The sequence below is a fragment of the Lycorma delicatula genome, chromosome 6 (genome assembly GCF_047948215.1).
Source record: "Lycorma delicatula isolate Av1 chromosome 6, ASM4794821v1, whole genome shotgun sequence".
NCBI classification, from domain to species: Eukaryota; Metazoa; Arthropoda; class Insecta; order Hemiptera; family Fulgoridae; genus Lycorma; species Lycorma delicatula.
In genome coordinates this window covers 138,915,051-138,940,944 of record NC_134460.1, presented here as the reverse complement: position 1 = coordinate 138,940,944, position 25,894 = coordinate 138,915,051, and the positions used below count along the sequence as shown (strand labels likewise).

The window sequence follows — 25,894 nt, the reverse complement described above, 5'->3', positions numbered from 1 at the left end:
TTTTTAGTGCGTTTATATTTTGGGGTTATTTTATTTTACGGTATTCTATTTCTTCTTGCATAATAACAAGCTACTACAATTGCAGATGTAATTTTTTAATAAAAATTAATTAATTATTTTTTTAATGGAAGAATTGAAGGAGGTTATAATGGTTCCTAGAAATTTTGACTTAAATTCTAAATTTCTCGGTTTAGCTGGTTAAAACCATTTTTAATATGCTATCCCAACCCACCGGGTTGGTCTAGTGGTTAACGCGTCTTCCCAAATCAGCTGATTTGGAAAGCCGAGAGTTACAGCGTTCAAGTCCTAGTAAAGCCAGTTATTTTTACACGGATTTTGAATACTAGATCGTGGATACCGGTGTTCTTTGGTGGTTGTGTTTCAATTAACCACACATCTCAGGAACGGTCGAACTGAGAATGTACAAGACTACACTTCATTTACACTCATACATATCATCCTCATTCATCCTCTGAAGAATTATCTAAACGGTAGTTACCGGAGGCTAAACAGGAAAAAAGAAAAAAAAAATATGCTGTCCCAGGTTTTTCTTTTTTTGTGTCTGATTCAGATTACTCCGTTTGGAGAGATGCAGCAAGTTATGACGAGCTTTGGTTTTCTGGACAAACTTTCTCAAAATGTACAAAAAAGGATTAACAAAAGTTCAGAAACTAAGTTTGAAGAAGGCAAAGCTAAAGAATTTTCAACATTTCGCTGAAAGTAAATGTGTACTTAATTAAAGTCTGTTTAATTAGTATTATCAGTAACTAAAGAAAACCACATACTCGTAACATCAGAGAAAGCATGCCTACCTTTTTCACACTAATAATCCTCTTCAATCCGAAAAAAAATAATAGAAAAACCGAAAAGACATAAGCACACAAGTTTAAGCAAGTACAGAAAAATAAAAATAATATATAAAGAAGAAGGAACTAAAAACGAAATTTAATAAAAAAGTGTTTTCAACAGTAGTAATGTTTTATGGAATTACCAGAGTGAAACTAGTTTAGTTGTGCATAAGGAAATCTTTTGTATTATATAGCCTACCTACGTTAGAATTTAATAGCAATAACGTTAATTTCTGTTTTCTTTGTAAACCTATAAACTCAATTTCCCTCATTAATTTCTTTACAATCATTTACATAGACATTTTATCGCAATATTGTCGTAATGCCTTTTTCTTCAAAACCCGTATTACAGAATTTAACATTAGTACTGTATTTAGTTCAATTTTTAAATTAGAACTGATATCTAAGCCAATAATACTCGATATCACCAAAGTTCGACAATATCGTAAATCGTGTCAGCAGTTCCCCAAACTTCCATGTAGGCCAACTTAAGAATGTCAGTTAATGTTTGGACGCCCCCAATTAATTTAGTATCTGAAAAAAAAAACAGATGGGTACTAAAATAATTTACTTTTGTTTAGGTTATATATCTATACTTTCTGCAAAAGTTAAAATAAATGACCTTTAAAGTTTGAGATCACTATTAATTTAAGCATTAAAATAAGCAACGGAGTAAGTAAATGACTAATCATCACATTGAAAATGTTGGCTAGTTGAAATCAAGTCATAAAATACAAAGTAACGTTTGCAACTGAAATGTACTTTTTCTAGCTTTTTTTTAGTATGTTGTATCTGTTTAGTGCTGTATTCTTGCGATGAAATATAGAACTACTAATGTCGTTACTAAACAATTTACGTGTGCTGTATTAAATAGCAATTATTTAGCCGGGTTTTATGTTTTTTTTTTACATAAAGATTTACGTATGCTGAGAGCGCATCGAGTTTCCATTTATTCAATACAAATATAAATGAAGTTCGTGAAAAAAACTAAATTTCATGGTTGTAGTAGTTTTTCTTGAATGTAACTGGTGAACATATTTTATTCTTACGAATCTTTATAAAAGTCTTTATTCCAAAAATCTATTGGAAGGATTCTATATCGTATCTAAATCATAATTTCAATTTATCAAGGCCGGAAAATTAGAAGTTTGTTATGAAATTTCACACATTTTATTTTTCTATTAACATGATGGCTTTAAAAAAAAACTTTACAAAACTAAAAAGGTAGTAAATTATTTAGTCAGATATTAACTATGAGATTTTAATCTTGTTCTATATTTGATTAGAAAAAGTTTTTATATAATATCTGATAAAAATAAGCTATTATAGTTTAAATAGATTACAGAAAACTGATGAAAAATTAATAAAACTGAATATGCTGATCTTTATATTGTAAAAAAATTAAAATGGTTTTAATATTAAATTAAATTAGTACCATTGAATTATAAATGTAACTAATATATTACATTCTCTAAAAGATTTGATTCTACTGAATATTTTACTCACGTAAATACATAAATATATGTAATTTTAAATTGTAAAGCCTGGCAAGCAGAAAAGATACTCATAAACCTGCCAGATTTTTAAATTTGAGAGGTTTGTATGCTTCATTTACATTTTTCAAATAATTCTTTTGATTAATCAGTTATTTAACACAAATCTAGGAGAAAATATACTCCAAAGAATTTCTTGACAGTATTCTGTACTTAGCATAGAATTTTATTTACAGTTACACCCCATCACTGTTTCATAATTAATTCACTTTAATTAAAATTAGTTTTTCAGCTGAAATATCATTAGCAGTCTTATTTTTCCTTTTTCATTTTTTATGCAGGAATTAGCATAATATTTTTAAAGCTATTATATTACAATATTTATTCATTTTGAGGAAAATATTTATAATTCAAATAACATTTTTCTTTTTTTCATTAAAGAATTTTTTTAAAAATGACATAAAATGAAACAGTAATGTTAGAATAGTAATCTATAAATATAATAGAATAAATTTTTAATTCATTTTTTAGATCCTTTTAATCCAAAATTAGCATGATTTAAATAGAAAAAGACATAGCTACTTTATGAAGTTCTAAAACCAACCACCCCCACTCATTCATCTTCTCACAAGTTAAATGACTCATCTTACTTTTTTTTTACTTCTTGATTTTTATTTCTGGTAAATGCATTCAAAATAGAGCAGTTAAATTGTAAATACGGGTCTGTTAGATGTGCTTTACGTCAATACGTATGTAGATTCAGTCATTCTTAGCAATAAGAAGTCACTGAAATAGATTCATAACCTGCGGGAATACCAATTGTACAAAACAAACTTAGAGTAGAAAGTTTTATAAATAATTCTCTCCCCCTTCTTAGCAAATTTTTATACTTTCTTTCTGGTTTAAATGATGCCATAAATAGAAGGTATTTATTTATTTTCATACCTTTTCTATTTTTGTTTCCTAGTTTGTATTTTAAAAAGTATTCTTCAGTGCATGTAAAATCTATCTACCTATATGTATGTAATATAGTTATATGTATATTTATTTACATTCATACATGTGTGTTTTACAAAAAAAGATTATATATGTATATAAGTTTGAGATTTATTTTAGTTTTTCAGTTCTTTAAAATTTGATTTTTTGAAGTTGGCGCCAGATTAAAAACAACTTAGTAATATGTAATTTGGCATCTTAATCAAAAAGTCTAATTCTAAACTGCAATTGAAAAAGTAATCTTTTTTAGTGTGTTTTTAAAATATTTTTTTGTAAAGTTCATTTTATTTTACACATTTTATTTAAAATATGAGTAATTTATGAAACTGCTGTCTGTATGAACTAAAACCATCTCCGAGAAATTCAGAACTAGAAATCAGCATCCTGATAAATATAAAAAAATAAATCCAGATAAATGACAAAGAGACTACTAATGAGCTCCAACTAAGCTGTCTGGAATGTGGGCTTCTTTTCCTCAATTTTTCCGTGGGAAAATGGTTTGATATCAAGGATATATCAGTCCATTATAACAATCCAGTACTAAGCAATGATGACAACATGCAATTGAAAAAATGTCTAAAACTGAAAAAAACACAATATGACCTCCAGAGGAGATTTTTGTATAAAGTAAAAGAAAAAAGAATAATCAAAATTAGTTCATTTATGAAGAGTAAGGCTTGTACTTAAAAAAAAAATTGGGTTGAATTGAGAACCTGCTCCAGTTTTTTGGTTGATTAAAAAATCATTTACTACCTTGCTTTCAAAATTATATAGAAGATGAACTTCCAGACGACATTTTTAGAATTAATTATGCAGCTCCTTCTTTAGCAGAGAAACCAGTCAGTGGTAATGATGTTAATTGTAACAATGATGTCATAAGTAATTCTACAGGAAAAGAAGCCATACAGTATTAACATTTAAAAAATTATTTTCCCGTTTCATGATGAACAAATATTATTTTACCATAAGAGCTTTATGAAAATGGTTCTGTAAAAATGTAATTTATATCCCTTTAAGTGATATCTTAATTGTATTTTTTAATTCCACAAAGTGGTAGTAAATATATTCATTTATTCGTCTGTTTACACGTTCTTCAGCAATTTATTAAACATGAGTATTAACCATTTTTATTGGAATTTTTGTTTATTATTGTATATTGATCACTTGTATGAAATGTTTTATTTATTTTGTAATATAATAAGTAATTAAAGAAATTACTTTACATTTCAATAGACTTATTACTAACCAATGCCCGCCCTTGGCTGTTAAGCCAATGCAGTGACCAATAAAGACGGGTTTCTGTGAACTCCAGCTCTCATCCAGCTGGGTGTGGTCCAGAGCCGGACAATCTCTCAGGTGATCAGCATCCATTGACCCGCAACCACACAGTGAACACTCAGGAGATGGCAGCATATAGGGGCGATGAAGGTGATGAGCAAGGTAGTTGTGGCCAATTTTTAGTTGGAAGGCAGCTATGCTGACCGCACATGGTAGGCCAGGGTTGATAGGACCGTCAGTGACCAAAGTCAAGAGGATCACTGTAATAAAACAGCTGTCATAAATTACTCAAAACATTTAATCTGGAATTACTGTTTTTATTTATCAATGCCATAAAAATCTAAAATAAACTTTGTATTTCATAAATATACTAAATCAAACTTACTGTCAATCTAGTTACACAATTTTTTAATATTACAAGTTTAATATAGTTATACAAGTTTAATATAATTATTACCTATTCTTAAGTTAAAAGTTGTATATAGAAGTCATATAATGACCACTCTACTTGATATCTGTGGCAGAGTGATAGTACCTCTGCTTTTCATCTGAAAGATTCTGGGTTTGAATCTGATTCAGTTAAGCTGCAAAACACATTTCTTATCTGTCATAAGCTGCAAAACACATTTCTCATTATAAAGAGAAAGGAAGTTTGGATAGTTGTAATTGGTGAAGCTCTCTTAGTTACTGCAGAAAGAATAAATTAATTATTTAATAAAAAAAGCAATGTTTTACAAAAATATAAATAATTTTAAATGGAGAACAATTTTTGGTTTAAAATTTTTCTAATTTATTAAATCTCTAATTAAATTTATTTTATTATGACTAAATTCATAATAATTTTTGTGATAAGACGTTATAATTTTATGACGTCATAAATTGTTACTATAATGACATAAGTGGTTTTTCCAAATAGAATATAATACCACTGAATCTAGTACTTTGTAGCCAGTATATATATATATTTTTTTTCATATTCATTCTAACCTTTAAGGGTTACAACACTGAATGTTTTATTTAAACAATTCTTTTCTAATATGTTCTACAATGTAATGAAATGTAATATATTCAAAATTACAAAAAAAAAATTCACTTTTTACTTATATGTAAATTGTTCTTTTAGAGGATCTTTTCAGCTTATTATTTAGTTCTTTCTTTGGTGAAATTATTAATAGCTATATTATTAATTACACCCATCTTAAAAATATTAGGAAACATTGTAATTATCCAGCCAAATAATAAATTCAATTGATGTGTTTATTTATTATATTGTTTTTGTCATATTTAGTGCATTTGTATATTTTATATTGCTCAGTTATATTTCAGATCTTCATTCTTCTTCTTCATTCTAATATGCATAATATATGAATGCAGTGTTTATAAAACATATTAACTAGACCATGCTAATTTAAATACGTAGTAGATAAAAACTAAGATCTCACTATTCACTTGAACAACAACAAATTTACAAACATGTTAAATTTGATAAAAAACAAAATATAGAAATAAATAAAGAAATATTACACAGTTGGAATATCTTATTGAGTTACACATTTAAGGGATATCCTAACCTTTGTAATATGGGAACTATTAACAACAGAACCACCGTTGTTCCATTGAAGATTAAGCTATATAATTACCTTCAAAAGACCCTCTGGTGGAATAATTTCTATATAATTTGAGTTATTTGTTTATAATTTTTGATAATTTTAAAACATTTTTTAAGTAATTTATTGCACTAGTTAAAAATTATGTTCTGAAAATGTTGTGCAGCTGATTGTTGCATATGCAAAAATAAAAAAAGAAGATTCTTACAAATACAGTGTCAATTTCAAAATTTAACATGTCTAATGGAAATAGCTGCTTAATTTATACATTCCTAATCAACTAATGTATTATATAAGATTTTAGTGTAGAATTGGTAATGAATAAATATTTTTAAAATTCTTTACTGATGAGAGACCTTGAAGGTCTGCTTCATTAGCAGTAAAGGATAAAAAAACAGTATGTTTAAATCTTTTAAATAAATTAGATTTTATTAAAATTAAATTTGAGGCAGGTTTACATTGACATTAATAAATTTTAAAATTACAGACTTGATTTAAATTAATCACTTTTGCAGGAATAAATTCTCAATCATTTTTTGAAAACTATATGAATATCAATTACAGAAGTTTATAAAGATTTATTGCCAATAAAATTTGATTCTAAACCTCAAAAACCTTTTTAATTTTTTCCCTGATTGATAACATAATATATATATTAAACTGAAACATTAAAAGGTGGTAAAGGACTCCATAAGAAAATTTCAACAATAATGAATTTGTAAAAGCCTGCTATTCAAGATTAAAAAAAATAATTTATCACGAAAATGAAAAGAAATTAAAACTAACAAAAAGGAAAATTAATTAGTACACCTCTACCATATTATTTTGAATAGCAACCATTAATGAGGTATGCATTTTCCAATGGGAATTGTCAAATGTAGCAAGTAAATTATTAAATTTTTCATGTAGCATAAAGAAATAGAGAAATGCATGAAACCATTAAAATAATTGATAACTTGAGACAAAGTCTGTAAAAATTAAAATCATTTTGTGACATTTAATCAATGATTATTCTTGTTTCAGAGAATATTATTTTATTATAGTGAATAGGTAAGTAGACTACTGAAAAAAAGCTATATAAAATAAAAATCAAATAGAAATCATATTAAAGTAAAGGAAAATTTAGTTCATGGATTAAAATTTTATTCGGGAATTAGTTTTGAACAGTGTATGAATATATATCATTCATTTTATTAGTGTTCTGATGATAATGAAGTACTGTTAAATGAGTTTAGTAAAATTACTAATTTATTATCTTATATTTGTCTACAAATTAATCAGATTTGAAGAGTATCTGACTAAAAGGACTTAGAATAGAACTTTTTTGGCATTATGTACTGGCAGCAAGTTGTTCTAGTGTGCTGGGTGACTTGTTTTCTTCATGTTAATTCTAAAAACTTTCTTGAAAATCCCTAATACAGCAATTTTCCGACCATAAAAATATCTTATGTGGTAATATCTTTCTTGTGAAACATATACCATTTCAAATCTAGAATAATTCAATAATTATTACGCTATTATTTCTTGAATGTATTGTTGTGTGAGGAATGATATTAATAACCGAGAAAGCAATGTTTTGTAATTGCGCGCGTATGTAGACCGTAGCGTGGTATTCCATGTAGTGGGGGGACGAATTTGACTGCATTTCTCTCCTAATAGGGTGGGGGTCTGTAGAGTAGAATGATGGGATTCCCTAAGTTGTAGCGCATGCGTCGACGCTTATAAGTTGTGGTCGTTTCTTCGTGGCTGGGTACATTATTGTGCATTTTGTTTAGTGTTGTCGTTATTTCATGTACGATGAAGGTCGTATGGTGTCTTAAACTGTGTTGAATTGTAGTTTATGCTATCGTGAAGTGTTTATCGTTACCTTACTAATTGTTGTCAAAAAAGTGTGAACATGAGCAAGAAAGACGCACGGTTGCCCGAGCATTGTAAGTTAAAGAAATCTAACCTACTTTTTAGTTTATAATTTCTCCATGTGGTTGGTACAGTTCTTGTCTGTTAGAAACCCTCTGTTTTGCTGGTTTTCCCCAAATCTAATTACTTTTGTATATGCACTCTGGATAGATTTAACCTTGGGTAATGACTTAATATCTATCTGTTTAACGAGGACATCAGCTTTTGTTCAGAATATTTTTATTAACAATATTAATTTAGCCTTGAAAAATAATTTGCGGATCATATGTGATTGTCATTTAAAAAACAGTCATGTTTTACACTGTCAGTAGAAGAATTAGTGCGATAGGATCTACTAAGTACAGTTTTAAGAATTTATTTGATGGTTTTTCAGACTGATTTTTACACCGTTCATAGTTCTGGTTCATAGTTGCTACTTGTTTTTTTATTGTTTTTTTGTACAGCATTGTTAGGATTTTCTGTTGGGATTTTATCATCCTTTAATGTATTAGGTTGGTTGAGTTCCTTGTAAATTATTGGCTATTTTTAACAAATCTATCAAGTTCTAACTATTAACTGCGTTTAAGTATGAAACAACATGCACCTTTTTCAGGTATTTTATATCCTAACCTTCCTGCTCATTAAGATAACACTTTTTTTTCAGCAATTTATTTATTATTTTTACTGTTGCTGGTGTTGTAATTTAAGTTCTGTTTAAATATTTTGAATAACAACATGTAAGATTAGAAGTAGCCCTAAACTATTGTTTGATATCCAGCTATGTTAATTTTTGTTATTACTGTACTATTACATGTATAAAAATGAGATTATTTGCTGCATGTTAATTCTTTTGCGTCTAGTAATTCATTTATGAGTTGTCAGTAACCCATGATGTGCAGAGTTTTCTAGTGTTTGTAGATATATAAAAAAATTCTATTTACTTATATATGAATAAAATAATTTATTCACAAGAATAAATTGTTATTTTATTCATTAATTATATTCTGTAACACAAAATAAAAATACATTATTTTGTAAGCATTTTTTTTTTTTTTTAGAAATTTAGAAATGATAATTATCAACATTCTTATTCAAAGAAAAATAGGTGTGCTTTATACATTTATGAGAAATTATGATTTACTCATATATAATAAATTTTATTAAATAAATATTACTTTATGTGTTCCACATATTGAATATAATAATAATTTCACTTTTGTTGGCTATACTTTACATTTTCAGTTTCATTGATTAGACTATGAATTGCTGTTACATAAGAGACTACACCGTATTGCCTGAGAGTTGAACTGAACCAACCTGTCTTTAGTCTTCAACATGTAATTTTCTACTGTTGTTTTGATAACAGTACTGTTGCCACAGTGACACTATCATTACAGCTGTTACTGTTGAGATTATTTTGATAGGGTTATCAATTGAATATTAAATTCATCCTTAATCACTTAATTGCTTTCTTTATCATCATTCACTATTAGGTCTTTACTAAAGTGTATTTGTTATAGTATTGTGTCCATTTAAAATTAATATTCAGTATTTTTGGAGCTTGTAATATTGATTGTAGATTGTGACCATATTTTATTCTAATAAAAATATACAAAAATTACATTGTTAGGTGTAGATTCTATAACATGTAACATTTATGTATGTTGAAGAACACATATTCTTTCCTCTTGTGTCATTAAGCATCAGGGTTCATTAGCAGTAGTAGCTTAAAACATTCCTTTCTAACCTCCAGTGTATATTTCCTTTCCTCCCTGATATCCCGTCAAATTATCACTGCATTTACTCCTATCTCTCCCTCCCCCTTCCTTCATTCTGCTCTTACCTTTACAAGTTTTAGCTTGTTTCCTTCACTGATTATGAGAAGATGGTCTTACTAGCTCAATCTCTCTATATCAGTTGTCTTACACAACTGGTTCATGTAGCTAAACATGAATAGTAATATTTTTCAATGCTTTTTAATAATTTTGAAGGTTTTTTTGTCTTATTATTCATTTTTTCCTCCAAATTTTATTAACATAAATGTTGTAAGGATATACAAATTATTTTTCCACTTTTTAATGGTACAGAGTGCTAAGTCTTTTACTGTAAAATACTGACTATTAAGTAAAAAAAAAAGAAAAAAAAGTAAACTATATTATTTGATTTTCATAAAATGTATTTAAAAAATCACAATAGCTGTTTTGGTTCGCAGTACCTTCTTCAGGTTTTACAAAAAAATACACTTATTAAATGGCTTTCACCTGACTTATAGTTTAATATCTGGGGATATTGATCCCTAAGGTATTTCAGAAATAAAACTCCTTGGAAACTATTAAAATTGTTAAATTGTAAAGTAATATATTTTTATCCCTTTACCTTACAACTTTCAATGAATTATCGGTAGTGTCTTTGCAGTTATTAGTTCTGTAATTATTTTCAGTTCTGCTAATTTGAAGGGATTCCTCTATTATTATTAAAGTTATCTAAAGCCTGTTGATTGTGGATTTCAGTTGCTCATAGGGAATGATGGGTTATTAATTTAGTTTTGCTTGTTTGCAATGATCAGTTGTTTATTTGTTTTTAATGATTTATGTTTTACCTAATTCTTGGATTTTGCTTTGTTTAATGAATATTTTAAATAAGTCATTAATATTATATTTTGTTATTACAATTTTTCTTATTGATTATAATCTTTTTTTTTCAGATTGCTCATCAGATCATTCAAAACCATCTTATAAAGATGAAAATGATGGCTTGACTTGGAAACAAAGTGGTGAATCAGTAAGCTCAAAAAGTTTACAGAGTAATTCTAGTTATGATAAATCATGTTATGATTCAGGGTTTATATCAGGTGCAATTACATCTTCTGAACAGTGTTCTGAAGAGAACCCTTCATCTCAAAAATCAAAAGAATTTGATAATAGTGGGGAATTTAAAAGTGAGGAAAAAATTATGAGATTAGACAGTGGTGTTGATGTGGGACTTGATGATCGGTTTAATACACTAAGCTTAAAAGATTCGCCTATTAATGATCTGAATACCACCACGAGTAGTAAATCTAAATCAGAAATTTCTTGTACTAATATCTCAGTTCCGTATGAATCCAGACCAGACCTGCATCACCAGGATTTTTCATCAAGATCTGTTCAACATACATCTGATTCAAAGAAGTCATCTGTATTTTTGTCATGGGAAATTTATTTTCAGCAAGATGAAGATGGTGACACGTAAGTTAATTACCTTTTTTTTCTTTTTGCATGATAATACAAAGTTATGCAGATAAAACTATACTCAAATACAAGGTACATCTTTTATTAAATAATAATACTTGTTTAATTGAAGAAAAAAATTGTTGCTGTGATTCTACTAATTTGATAATCCACTTTAAAATTTGTTTTGGAACTACCACCAATCAGAATTTTTGTGTTTGCCAAAGAATGTTTCAGTTAATGCTGGCAATTATCATTATACTAACTTTGTAAAAAAAACTAGGTGCTTCTTTTCTTATTGATTTTTTTTCTAATTAATCACAATAATTTTTGATTTAATGGAAACAACTTTACCCCAGAATATTTTATATTTTATTTTGTGTATAAATAAAAAAAATATGTTTCAACATATACTTAATAAACGTAAATCACAATCATAATGCAGTGGAGTATGGTTTTATTTGCATCATCTGATAATCTTTGCTTATAGTTTATAAAGTTGTTCTTTAATTATGCATCTGTATTCTTTTAAATCTGTTTACTTCTTTTTACTGTTCTCTATTTTGTGAGTGAAGAGGTTGCTTCATTCGAGTCGATCGTGCCATTTTTATTGAATATTTTAACAATAATTCTTTTAGGCCAGGATGTAGGAGAGAACTCTAATTTATGAGTGAGTAAAAGACTAAAAGATCCTTAGGTATTTAGTTGGGTTTGCTTTGTTTTGTAAATAAATTTTTAAAAAGTCATTATTTAAATGAGCATGACAAAATAAATTTTGCAATTCAATATTCTTTAAAAAGAAAAAAAAACTATTTAAAAATGGAAAATGCAAAATATTATTCTTGACTTATGCTGGGATTTAGAATATAAACTTGTACAAATAGTATAAATTTTTACTTAAACATTATTAGTTAATACGAAATAATACATGCTAAATATTCGTTATATGATCTGCTTATTTACATAGATAAATCCATGCATACATTCTTAGTAAGAAATGTATTTATACGCTAGTAATTCGTTCTTTTGTCAAGAGTGAAAGAGAATACAGTATGTTATGCTTAGTCTATATTTTTATTATTTATTATAAGAAATATAATTATGTATATTTCCCTCATTTCTGCATTTGTGGTCTGTTTACTCCCAAGTTATTTATTATATTGAGTGCTTCAAGAAAAAAGGTAGTAATGTTTTTTTTGTTTTTTTACCCAGGTCGTCGTTTATAACTTGTGATTGTATAGCATGTATCTTTATGACATTAAAATTCAATAATTGTTTAAAACAAGGAAACTAACAAAAAAACTTGTTATTTATGATTTATTTCCTTTTAGTTTCTATTGTCAGAATTTTACAGACAAATGTATTTCTCTATTGTTAAAATTGTGTTTTTCTTAATTTTATTAATTCTTTTCAATAAATACAGAAGTTAAACTAAATAAACCAGTTAATTATTCCATTTTCAGTGAATTAGTTCCAGGATTTGAAATTCAGTCAGTTTTTTTTATTTTTCACTTGCTACAAAATTGATCTCTTATTCCCTCGTTTAGATTAAATGGGTGGCAGCCTTTTATGGGTAAAGATCATAAATGGTTTTGACATAACTAGTTAGTATAAAATTGATAAATTCTTTTTAATGTAATCAAATATTGATATAAATTAAATATTCTGAAAATATTGTGCAACAAACTTTTTAAGTGTTCATAAAATTTTCCTTATATTTAACAACAGTTTGCTAAGTATTCTTTCTTATCTTATTATACTGTATCACAAGGTAATTATGGTTTACATCAATCTAATAATAATAATTTTAAGGAATTCCCCATGTAAAAGATATTATTTCTAATGAAATGAAGTTATTTCCTATTTTTAAGAAAGCTTGTGCATATGGGATCTATCAAATAGCCCCTTTTTGTTTGAAATTGATTTATTTTTTTATTATTTGTTGTTGGTTAATTCAAAAATTGTTTTTAATATACTTTTTACTCGATGATAACTAGTTATATTTAATGTGTTGTTAATGATAAAATGATCAGCTGTTCTTTTAAATATAATTAAACAGCACTTTTTTATCAATTATGAACTTAATGACTCAGTATGATTTAGGAAAACTGCATGATTTGTTAATTATCTTTGTATGCGTGTTCATTTTATATGAAGTGACTTACAAAGGTTGATTCTATTATGTTTAACGTTTCAATGTTTTCTTCATATAACTGCAGGTTAATGTACCGATACCTGTATAACGTATTGGAAGGAGTGTTCCTAATATAATCTTTAGTGCAGTTTAATTTATATGTTCCTAGTTTTCTGTTAGTCAATTTGTATTTTGGATGTACGTAGTTCTGAAAGCAACATAATCATCTCTCAAAAATGTTTGAAATTTTAGTATGAATGTTGACCAATGAATATTTGTGTGTATGTATTTTATGTCGCTGTGTGTATTTTTTTTAGGTTACCTCCTAGTGTACGTGTACTTGTTTTTATCATCTTAGATGTGTAATTGTGTGATTACGTTTTCATTTTAGTGCTTCCTATATTATGTCGTGCAGCATGTATGAAACAGATGCATTGCTTGTTTGTGCTGTGATTAGATGCATTTTAGATAACTGTTTCAAGTCATAATGGGCTTTGTGTGTGTATTTTGAAAGTATTTTATGATCTTTAAAAATAAAAATTATTAAATAAAATTAAAATAAATTACTTATCATCTTCATTTAAATTGTAGAAAATTCATATTAATCCTTTCTTAATTAAAATGAATAATTGGTTATTTTTATTAAATTGCTAATGCTATTTAAATCGTATTTATGTTCTCTTTAAAATTATCATTATTATAACATCTTCTCGTTATTGTTTTTTTAATTAATGCTTTATGTTATACATTTTATATTATTAAATCATTATTATTATGCGACTAATGTAACATTTTTAGAGAATAATTTTAGGTAGATGTATATTTCAGTTGTATGTTAACTAACGTCGATCTATCTTTCCGGAAATTGACTTGACTCTTACCATTTCATCACTTTACATACACATCTTTGCAATTTTAAAGAGATTCTTTTTAAATGTTCCATGTTTTCTTATCAGTCTTTACTTCTATCAACCAAAATATGTGTTATCTGCCAATAATTAATGTGCTAGAAATAAACTAAACTACTGTAAATTAATTTGTATCCACTTTCTACATTTATTTACTACAAACCATTTTCTTACTGATTAGCGAACCTTGATATGCCGGTTGTTATTATGATAAATTAGATAGATGTTTCCCAAAAATTGAACTCCCTATGGGCTACATTAGTAAAACAATTTGTTCATTTTGAAAAGTTACTCTGTAAATATTTTTTATGCCAATCTGCAGTTTAATACAAATTAGTCTTTGATAACTAACCATTCTTCTTGAATTCCAGTCTTAAGTGCATTGTACTTTAATCTGTACAAAGAAGAAGCATTTGATATAAATGAGCTTAAAAAGAAGGTTACAAAATGTTAGACTTTTATTTTAAGATTTTTACTAGTGTGTTGTGAAACATTTGTACTGGTATTGAAAAACATTGATAACAAAGTATTCCTTCCCCTTACTGAAGCAGAGTCCTGTTTGCATAAGAGTATTTTGAATGTAAATTTTTTTTTACAGTGGAAATTCCAGTGTAGTGTATATTTTATTTGGGAGAATTGTTGCCGAAGAATATTTGTACATGAAACTGTAATAAAAAAATATATCGGAATGGAAAATATTTCTTTTTGACAGTACAGTGTTGAAATGGATGAGCAGTGCAGTTTGGTAGAATTTATGAAATTTTGATAGATTTTTAATTTCACATTTATTTATTTTATGTTTCTTGTATTTTTTTGTTGTTTAATTAATGGTGTTTAAGTCACTGTTATTATTTAGTAATTACCTGAATACTTAATTAGCTTATCTAATAGATATTAATTTTTATCTAAAAGTTTTTTCTATTTTCACCATGTAACATTTTTTTTTGTATAAAAAACTGTTATACTGCGTAAAAAAATTTTATGTGGTTTCATAAATTATAATAAATTTATTTGTGTATTTCTAATTAGTATAATATTTTAATTCAGATAGGCACTAGTTTTTTTATTTCCGTTACTTTCTTGATTTACTTGAGCTAAACGAACCTGTTTTAACCATTAGCAAGATCTATTTTTTCTTTCTTAGCAAGATCAGTAGTCATTCGTTGTATTGCAATTATTTAAAAACTATAAATGTTCTTTTATTTTATCGATTATTTTAGTATGTTCTGGATGATTTTTTATTTTTCGTGCTTGTAAGCTATTTAGTGTTGCTTCTGTAATTAATAGACGTTTCAAAAATATTTTAGAAGGTTTTTTTTTTTATTTGATCTTTGAAGGTCTTTCACAACGCTTGTTTATTGGTTTCTGGTACCGTTACCTTGAATTTTGCATGCCGCAGTACATCTCGTGGTGTCAGGTTTAAACATACAGTATATCTACGATGGTAGTGTACTATTCTGAGCGTATTTTACGTGTAAAATAAAATGTCTCCATTGTCATTATTTACGCTATTTATGCCTTATAATCGAACTGTAGCTTATACCAAGCAAAACAATTTCATGCGGCCTTATTCTTTTTGTAATTGTTGTAGCTGTATTTCCCGGAATTAACGGAACTGCGAAAGATATTCACGCTCTTTGTAGACAAAAGTAAATGGCGAACGTGTGCATGTCATGTTACACCTCGGAATTATTTAATTTTACTCATATTTAAAAAAAAAAAAAATATTATTAAATAATTGAATATAAGCTTTTTTTTTTTTTTATGAAGTACATTTATTGTTTTTCAGTTATTATTATACAGAATAGAAGACCCAGTTCCGGCTGACCGTGCGGTACCCCGTGCTGGGAACGGCATAGACGGGCCCAGCATGGTCGCCCGGGAGGTTTGAGGCTATGGCACCCCTAGGACTGAGTAATGTTATCGGAGCAGAGTGCCGGTCCTAAGGGAAAGGGTATAGAAAAAAAGTTATAATTATCGTAAATGATAACAAAATTTAAATAAATTGAATTATTTGTAATATTGTTCACGACTTAAATATGCGAATTTACTATGAAAAGAAAAAGTGACGTCAAATGTATTAAAAAATATTAATATTGATATACACACATATGAAAGTATCCCTGAAAAAAGTGACAATTTGCATTCGCATTTCAAATTTTGTTAATTAATGTGTGGCATTTTTCATTTGGTTCTTTATTATATAGCTCGTGTGGATTTGTTGATTTAAAAATATTAAAACATCTTTTTTTCTTTTGAATACGATGTTTTCTCCGTAATTGTACAATCTTTGAAATGTTAGGTAGGAATGATCTGACGGTTTTTCCAAAACAAAAGAAAAGGAATTACAAATAAACGTTTTAAGTCCTTCGGGCTCGGGTATGATTACCATACTGCATACGTTTCGGTAAAGCAATTTATTTAAAAATGGACAGTTTTTTTTGGTCACATTCCATCCAAAAAATGTTAAAAGTTTATTATACTTTTATAATGTGGTTTTAATTTTTTGAGTTAGAAAATTTGGAGAGGGTGGTTGGTTTTAGGCCAAAACCGAGTAACTAGAATATTAGAACAAGTATACTTACCATATACCATGTAACTCCAACATACGAGGTCTGTAAATAAAGTAATGAGACTGGTTCAGAAAAACTTTTTATTTGCAATCCAATTGTACATGGACTCTACACCTTCGCAAATAGTTTCCTTGGGAAGCCACGTAACGCTTCAAACGGTTTTCCCATTCTTCATAGCAGTGTTTGAATTCAGAAACCAGAATATCCTTCAGATGGTCGGTTACATTGTTTTTTATATTTTCTACTATTCCAAAGGGGGATCCTTTGAGGTGTTTTAAAAAGTCGCAGGGATTCAAGTCAGGTCATTAATATGGTTGAAGAACTACAGGAGTGTTTTTCTTTGCCAAAACCTCATTAATTGAGAGTGCAGTGTGACAAGGTGCATTGTCATGATGCAGCATCCAGTTGTCTTTGTTGGCTGGTCTCACGTGGGCAACTTTTTTCCGTAGTCTCAAGAATTTCTCTGTAAACATATTGATTTACAGTCCGTCCTGTAGGCAAAAACTACTTATGTACAATGCTATTACTATCGAAGAAGCAAATTAGCGTGGTTTTAATTTGCTCATTTTTACTTTTTTGGGACGTGGTGAGTTTGAAGAGTGCTACTCCTTGTCCTGGCGTTTTATTTCTGGGTCGTACTCAAATATCCAAGATTCATCATCAGTAATAACATTTTTTGGTACTTACGTATTAACGCCACCGCAGCTACAGCTTTATTTAAAAACAAAGTAGTCAATCGAATTTCGGTGGAAAATGAACAGTCTCATTATTAATTTTAATAAATGGTTATTTATATTTATTTACTTTATAAATATAATTTAACCAAACTTAACCTACGCTCGCTAACCTTGACTAATTAACACCATAACTTTTTGAGTATTTATTTATAAATTCAGTAATTATTGTAATTATTTATTATTTAAATAATCAAAACACTCCTGTTAATTAGTCAAGGTTAGCGAGCGTAGGTTAAGTTTCGTTAAATTATATTTATAAAATAAATAAATATAAATAACCATTTATAAAAATTAATAATGAGACTTCATTTTCCACCGAAATCCGATTGACTACTTTGTTTTTAAATAAAGCTGTAGCGGTGGCGTTAGTACGAAAGTACCCATTTTTTTCGAAAATCAGAATCGGTTTCGGAATTAATAAAGAGACTGTTTTGAATCTATGTTAAACTATATCGGCCCATTTTCCACCGAAATTCGATTGACTACTTTGTTTTTAAATAAAGCTGTAGCTGCGGTGGCGTTAATACGTAAGTACCAAAAAATGTTATTACTGATGATGAATCTTGGATATTTGAGTACGACCCAGAAATAAAACGCCAGGACAAGGAGTAGCACTCTTCAAACTCACCACGTCCCAAAAAAGTAAAAATGAGCAAATTAAAACCACGCTAATTTGCTTCTTCGATAGTAATAGCATTGTACATAAGTAGTTTTTGCCTACAGGACGGACTGTAAATCAATATGTTTACAGAGAAATTCTTGAGACTACGGAAAAAAGTTGCCCACGTGAGACCAGCCAACAAAGACAACTGGATGCTGCATCATGACAATGCACCTTGTCACACTGCACTCTCAATTAATGAGGTTTTGGCAAAGAAAAACACTCCTGTAGTTCTTCAACCATATTAATGACCTGACTTGAATCCCTGCGACTTTTTAAAACACCTCAAAGGATCCCCCTTTGGAATAGTAGAAAATATAAAAAACAATGTAACCGACCATCTGAAGGATATTCTGGTTTCTGAATTCAAACACTGCTATGAAGAATGGGAAAACCGTTTGAAGCGTTACGTGGCTTCCCAAGGAAACTATTTGCGAAGGTGTAGAGTCCATGTACAATTGGATTGCAAATAAAAAGTTTTTCTGAACCAGTCTCATTACTTTATTTACAGACCTCGTATGTTGGAGTTACATGGTATATGGTAAGTATACTTGTTCTAATATTCTAGTTACTCGGTTTTGGCCTAAAACCAACCACCCTCTCCAAATTTTCTAACTCAAAAAATTAAAACCACATTATAAAAGTATAATAAACTTTTAACATTTTTTGGATGGAATGTGACCAAAAAAAACTGTCCATTTTTAAATAAATTGCTTTACCGAAACGTATGCAGTATGGTAATCATACCCGAGCCCGAAGGACTTAAAACGTTTATTTGTAATTCCTTTTCTTTTGTTTTGGAAAAACCGTCAGATCATTCCTACCTAACATTTCAAAGATTGTACAATTACGGAGAAAACATCGTATTCAAAAGAAAAAAAGATGTTTTAATATTTTTAAATCAACAAATCCACACGAGCTATATAATAAAGAACCAAATGAAAAATGCCACACATTAATTAACAAAATTTGAAATGCGAATGCAAATTGTCACTTTTTTCAGGGATACTTTCATATGTGTGTATATCAATATTAATATTTTTTAATACATTTGACGTCACTTTTTCTTTTCATAGTAAATTCGCATATTTAAGTCGTGAACAATATTACAAATAATTCAATTTATTTAAATTTTGTTATCATTTACGATAATTATAACTTTTTTTCTATACCCTTTCCCTTAGGACCGGCACTCTGCTCCGATAACATTACTCAGTCCTAGGGGTGCCATAGCCTCAAACCTCCCGGGCGACCATGCTGGGCCCGTCTATGCCGTTCCCAGCACGGGGTACCGCACGGTCAGCCGGAACTGGGTCTTCTATTCTGTATAATAATAACTGAAAAACAATAAATGTACTTCATAAAAAAAAAAAAAGCTTATATTCAATTATTTAATAATATTTTTTTTTTTTTAAATATGAGTAAAATTAAATAATTCCGAGGTGTAACATGACATGCACACGTTCGCCATTTACTTTTGTCTACAAAGAGCGTGAATGTTAGTACGCAAGTACCCATTTTTTTAGAAAATCAGAATCGGTTTCAATTCGCCCTAGAAGGTCGCGGCACACTTCCATCCTGCTGTCTTTTTGTTCAACAGTGGGGTTTTTCGGGACCAATTTTGTACAAATATTTTTCATGTCCAATTCATTCGTCATAATTTGATAAACTATGGTATGGTTCAATTTCAATTGTTCTGCATTCATTCTGACAATTAATGGCTGCTTGTTCCATATCAAGTTTCTGATTCGCTTAACATTGTCGTCATTTTTTGACGTTAACGGACTTCCAGATTGTAGATCGTCCGCAAATGATTCCTGGTCATCTGAAAATGCTGTAAAGCATCTAAAAACTTGGGCTTGTGACAGAGCGTCATCTCCTTACGCCCTTTTCAATTTTGAAAAAGTTTCAGTAGCAATCTCACAGAGTTTAACAGAAAACTTGATTGCACAAAGTTGCTCAAAATTTGTATCACTCATTTTTGTAACGCACAAGAAAAAAATCATTTCACGAAAAGTTTGTTTACCTCTTACGTGGCAACAATAGACTAACAATATTAATACCTAATTTAAATCAGCTGTTCATAAAACCAGTTTACTAGTAACGGGTAAAAGTATCAGTTTGCTAGTAACTTTATAGGGTTGCCACTTTGGCTGCCAAAAAAAATAGTGTTATTACTTTATTTACGGACCTCGTATCTTATTTTGCAAATTTTCTCTATAATTTCCTTATTTTTTTAAATGTATGTAAACGTAGGAATAGAATATTTCATGAATTGTTTGATGCGATTAAAATATAATTCTGATGAAAATTAGTCGAGTTGTAAGGAACTGAATTCTATAAAACAAAAAAAAAAAGTTGAGTTTATTCTTAGATGACGTGTGTATTTACAGTTTTAGGATGTAGGAAGTATCATTATTTTTAAGAAGATAAACAATATATATATATATATATATATATATATATCTGTTTCAGTTTCCCTGTTGAAATGAGGTCATACTGAAATTTTTAAGGCGTTACATAAGATAAGGGGTAAACTTGAAGGTTTCTTATATTTTTTTCAGGTCCCAGAACTGTATCTCATGCAGTTTTCATGATATCCAACGTAAAATAGAAACATTCGGTGACAAAAAACATGTTTTCTTAGGTTTGAAATACAATAACTTTGTTAAATTACTAATAAATGCGTAAATGTTATTATCAAAACGTGTAGAAAACTTAATACTGAGAAAAATGGTATAATAAAGTCTGCGAAAAACAAGACAAACAAATAATCATCTTTTATTATTAAAAATGAGACACAAAAATGTTATGCATTTGTAAAAATTAAAAACAGCTGTTTTTAGTGCAATAGATTTAGACCTTTGAAAAATTAGGTTGTCAATATTACCTGTATACTTCCGACATTTGAATACTACTCATTGTTATTATAAAATTATGGTTATGTGTTAATAATAAGCGTTACGCGGTTTAGTTACGCTTCACTAACGAGCACGCGAAGAATTTCTACACGACTCTAACATTCCACAAAGTATGGAGAACATACGGACTTCAGATAGTTCATACCACCAGCTTGGTAACTATCCCAGGCAACTGCAGTTTTGTCAATGGGTTAACAGTAATTATCACCTAATTCCGCTCATACTGCTTTTGGACGATGTTACTTTTACCTGTAATTACATAAACAACACACGGAATTCCATTCGGTGGTCTGAAAAAAATCCATGTGGTGTAATGGAATAAAATTTTCAGCAACGATTTTCGGTGAACGTTTGGTGTAGTGGCATGATCGACGACTATTTAATAAGCCCTTCCATATTTGAACAACGTGTCACGGAGAGAAAATATTTGGAATTTTTAAACAATGGATTTTACAGTGCTTAAATTTTATTTTAATGTTAAAATTTTTCATTAGTTAAACGAATTGAAATATACTATCAACTTGATGGAGCACAGATGTTTCATCTAAGAATCGTCTTATTTCACGAATGAAATAAGAGTGGATGAAACAATTACTAGTAAATGGATTGGACGTGGAGGTCCGATAAATTGGCCACCTAGAATCACCGGACCTTACTCCCTTAGATTACTGTTTATATGGGTGGATGAAATGCGAAGTATACGTGCAAAAAGTAGACACACGTGATGAACTGATCTCGCTTGCATTCTTTAGTGCTGTTCCCCTCATCGAGGAACGCGAAGATATTATTACGTTGGCTACGGAAAATGTAAGGAAACGAGTTGAAAAGTGCATAGATATCAACGGTTGAATTATCGAACATTTATTGTAAATGAATACAGGTAAACACAAGTAAATTAAAAGTATTATAATTTTTCAAAGGTCTGAATTTATTATAATAAAAACAACTAGCTGTTTTTAATTTTTACAAATTCATTACATTTCTTTATTCTCTTCTTTTTTTTTAATAATAAAATTTCATTTTCTTTTTGTTTTTATAGATTTTATTACATCAATTTTCTCAGTTTTAAATTTTCTACACATTTTGATAACAAGATTATACGCATTTATTGGTATTTTAACAAACTTATTGTATTTTAAACCTAAACCGATTTTCTGTTTTACGTTGGATATCATGAAAACTGCAGGAGATACAGTTGTGGGGGGTAAAAAACATAAGAAACCATCAACTTTACGCTTATCTTTTAAAATTTCTTAAAAATTTCAGTTTAATCTCATTTCACTGAGGAAACTGAAATCAGGGTGAAATTTTTCTCTAGCCGTTAGTCTGTAACAAAGCGTTTTCGGACCTAAGATATATTAGATAGGTAGATAGATTACTTTTATAATTTATTGGTTTTATTTGAAAGGTATAAACCTGTTTCCTTAATTGGAATTGTAGAATCAGTTCCCCAATTATTTTCCTTTCCTCCTAAATTACCTATATATATATATATATATATATATATATATATATATATATATATATATATATATGTATGTTAATTATTTATAGTTAAGCCACCAAATTAATTATTATCTGACCCACGGGATATCATGTTTGATAAATTGATATATATATATATATATATGCTGACTGATATATGTATATAATGACTAATTTTGTAGATCGATTACGAAAGTTTTTTCTTGTCTTGTTTGGCTTATTTTTAACATAAATATATGATAATATTCGTACGCTACGTATTATATCTCGTATATTTCTACTATCAGAAAAAACCATTCATTGTCTTAAATTAAGAGCAATCGGATTTAGTCCACTGATAAATTAAATAGTGGTGGGGAAAACAGTCTAGAAAATTATGTTTAAATATTTTTAAATGTATTATATTTATATGCAATATATGTTATTATTAGAATGTTTAAAAAAAGATTTTAAATCGTTAAAGTTAACCTCGTAGGTGGGTCTAGTGTATAAGATAGGAAAGGCAACCGAATCCTTGCGTAAGGTCGCTTTGACAAGTTAACAGAAAGGATAGTAACGAACAATTTGTTTAAATTTTGTTAATATCTAATATGCAGCAATTTTTGTTTCTGTGTAACTCGGTGAAAACAATGAATCGGTTATACTAAAAAAAAATAATTGCATTCTATTAAAAAGTTCTTGGATACGGACACTTACTCTGTAAGAGTGAATGTAGAACATTTACTCTTTTTACTCTACGAAATTTGTAAATAAATGACTGTTTCGGATTTTTAACTATTTACAAATTTTGTATTTGTATACTTTTAAGGTTCAGAACTATACATTTTGTGTATTTACATTATGTCTGTTAATTTTTTCTCATAATGAAACTGTAAATTCTATTCTCAAGATTTTTTTTACGTAATTAATTTTATCTTATGCGTGCGTTATTTGCATAACTTAATGAAGCTCGTTTATTTTAACTAACGTTTTGAGCTACTGTTACTTACATTTATAACACTTTAATAATATTGTTTTTGAATTCAGTTTTTTTTTGTTTAATTTATTAAATAAGTTTAAATTACCGTTAACTTAAATTTATAATTTAAATAAAAATTTTATTTTAATCACAGCATAAATTATTGAAATAAAAGTAAAATTGTTCATGTAATGTTTACATCGCTTTGTGGTTTTATGTAATTTATTTGAATCGTAATAAAAGTTTTGAGTAATCAACTAAAGTGAATCTTTTTAAAAACCTGATTTCCCGTTGTTTGATGTAGGAAAAATTTAAAGCAGACAAATATTTTTCTGATAATACAGTTGAGTATAGACCGTTTTATCCTACTTGCAGTGTTATCGAGAGAAAAATTCATAGTTCAGCTAGCAGTTTGTAAATATTTTGTTAACATCTTGAACAGATTGTATTTATAAAGAAATATTCAATCGTTATTAAATGTATCTTACCTTTTTGTTAAAATTTTTACGTGAATTTAAATGTGTAATTTAAATGTAAAGATACATTTTTTAACTACCAGAATTTAGTCAAAACAATCTTCAAGGTTGTTCAGGCCGCTCAGTCGTTGCGTACTGTGCATATTTACTACTGATTCCTGAACCTGAAATTAACAGTTGTTATTCTTGCTTATTATTCATTTAATAAATTACGTTAGCCTATATTCTGTTAGTCAGCGCAGATTATTGGAATAATAATATATTAAGTAAAGAATTATTAACACTCGTGATCACGATTTTACGTTCCTAATACATACGTCATCGCAATGTATTTGGCCAATGACGTTCGTTGCTAATAATCTGCTATTGTTTGCTACAGCTAACGCGCACAATACAATTTAACATTTCTTCGTTTTAATATCTTCGCGTTTACTGAATTACTCGGAAAATTTTATACTCATTAATGTATTATTTATTTTTTTTTTACATTGTGTTATTTTTCTCCCCGAACTACGTAATGGAGTGGTATCGTCTCTGTGTTTCAACCGGAAGATTCTGGATTTGAATCCCGATGATGCTTGGTATTTTTAACACGCTGAAATACCCCTTCACTTCTCATATTAAAGGCAGCGCGTAGGTAGCTGTTAATCGGCTGTAATTTTGTAGTTACCGGATTTTAATATAAATTTCAATTAAAGAAATTATATTATTTATAAAATGCTAGGATTTTATTTAAAAAATAAGTAGATTGTTATGATTGTGATATCTTATCAGTGTTGAACATATTTTATGTAGCGCTTCAAGAACCCGGATTCAGATGTTTGTCTTAAGCCTTCCGCCATCCTTTCTATTTGTTGTAGGACATCGTAATTTTGGAAACGGTAAAAAATAATACTAAATTTTAATCATTCCACCAATATTTGTGGCGGAGTCGTAGCGATTCGGTCTTTCATCTGGAGGTCCTGAGTTTGAATCCCGGTCAGGTATTACGTTTTTCATACGCTACGAAATTTCCATTTCATATTCCCTTGGCACAAGCTTAGCGCTTATGTGCTGAATTAATTATAAAAAAAAACTTTTTAGTAATAATTTGTTATAGTTATGGGGTTGGGGTTTATTTTGTATTTAATATTTGTAGAACACCATAGTTGTATTTCTAAAAAAAAATCACACCGTAGGGCTAATTGTTATTGTTACGGTTTTTTAACATTTTAAAATTATTAATTTAAATGCCTTTGATTTCTTATTTGAATTAAAGTATGTTTTTTTTAATCTGTTGTGCTTTTATCTTCAATGTTTCCTCTTAGTATCATTAAAAAAATCATTGATAGTAAGTAAATGTTAATGTGACATATTGTATGTTCATTTATTGTCTTATAATAATGTAATAAACTTGTTATTATTTCAGGTGTGTGATCAGACTGTCTGATTATCCTTGAAATTTTGTTATTGTTCTGTTATATTTTAAAGGTTGCCGTAATTGCTTGTTAGGTTTTAAAATATTTTTTAATAATTTGTGCTACATAGCAAAACTTTTTTCTGTCATTACAGATTTCTATAACATTTTAATTTTATTTAAAACATAGGCCTTCTCTCTTTTTTCTGTTTAGCTTCCGGAACCACCGAAGGTATTTAGAGGATGAATGAGGATGATATGTAAGAATGTAAATTGAGATGTTCATAATAGGAGGCCTTGTTGATAATTTATTATATC

At 28.5% G+C, this 25,894-nt stretch overlaps 1 protein-coding gene across 4 annotated transcripts in view; it reads left to right on the top strand.

The window, feature by feature from the left end:
* cact (NF-kappa-B inhibitor cactus) overlaps window positions 1-25,894 on the top strand; it is a 130,260-nt gene that overhangs the window by 67,161 nt on the left and 37,205 nt on the right. For 2 of the 4 annotated variants that reach the window (XM_075368625.1, XM_075368624.1), the window contains exon 2: window positions 10,823-11,345. In XM_075368625.1, the coding sequence (XP_075224740.1) occupies window positions 10,823-11,345 (523 nt within the window). Of the gene's footprint in view, window positions 1-7,943; window positions 8,154-8,691; window positions 8,732-10,822; window positions 11,346-25,894 lie in introns of those variants that run through there. The other 2 variants (XM_075368626.1, XM_075368627.1) reach the window with 2 other exon arrangements.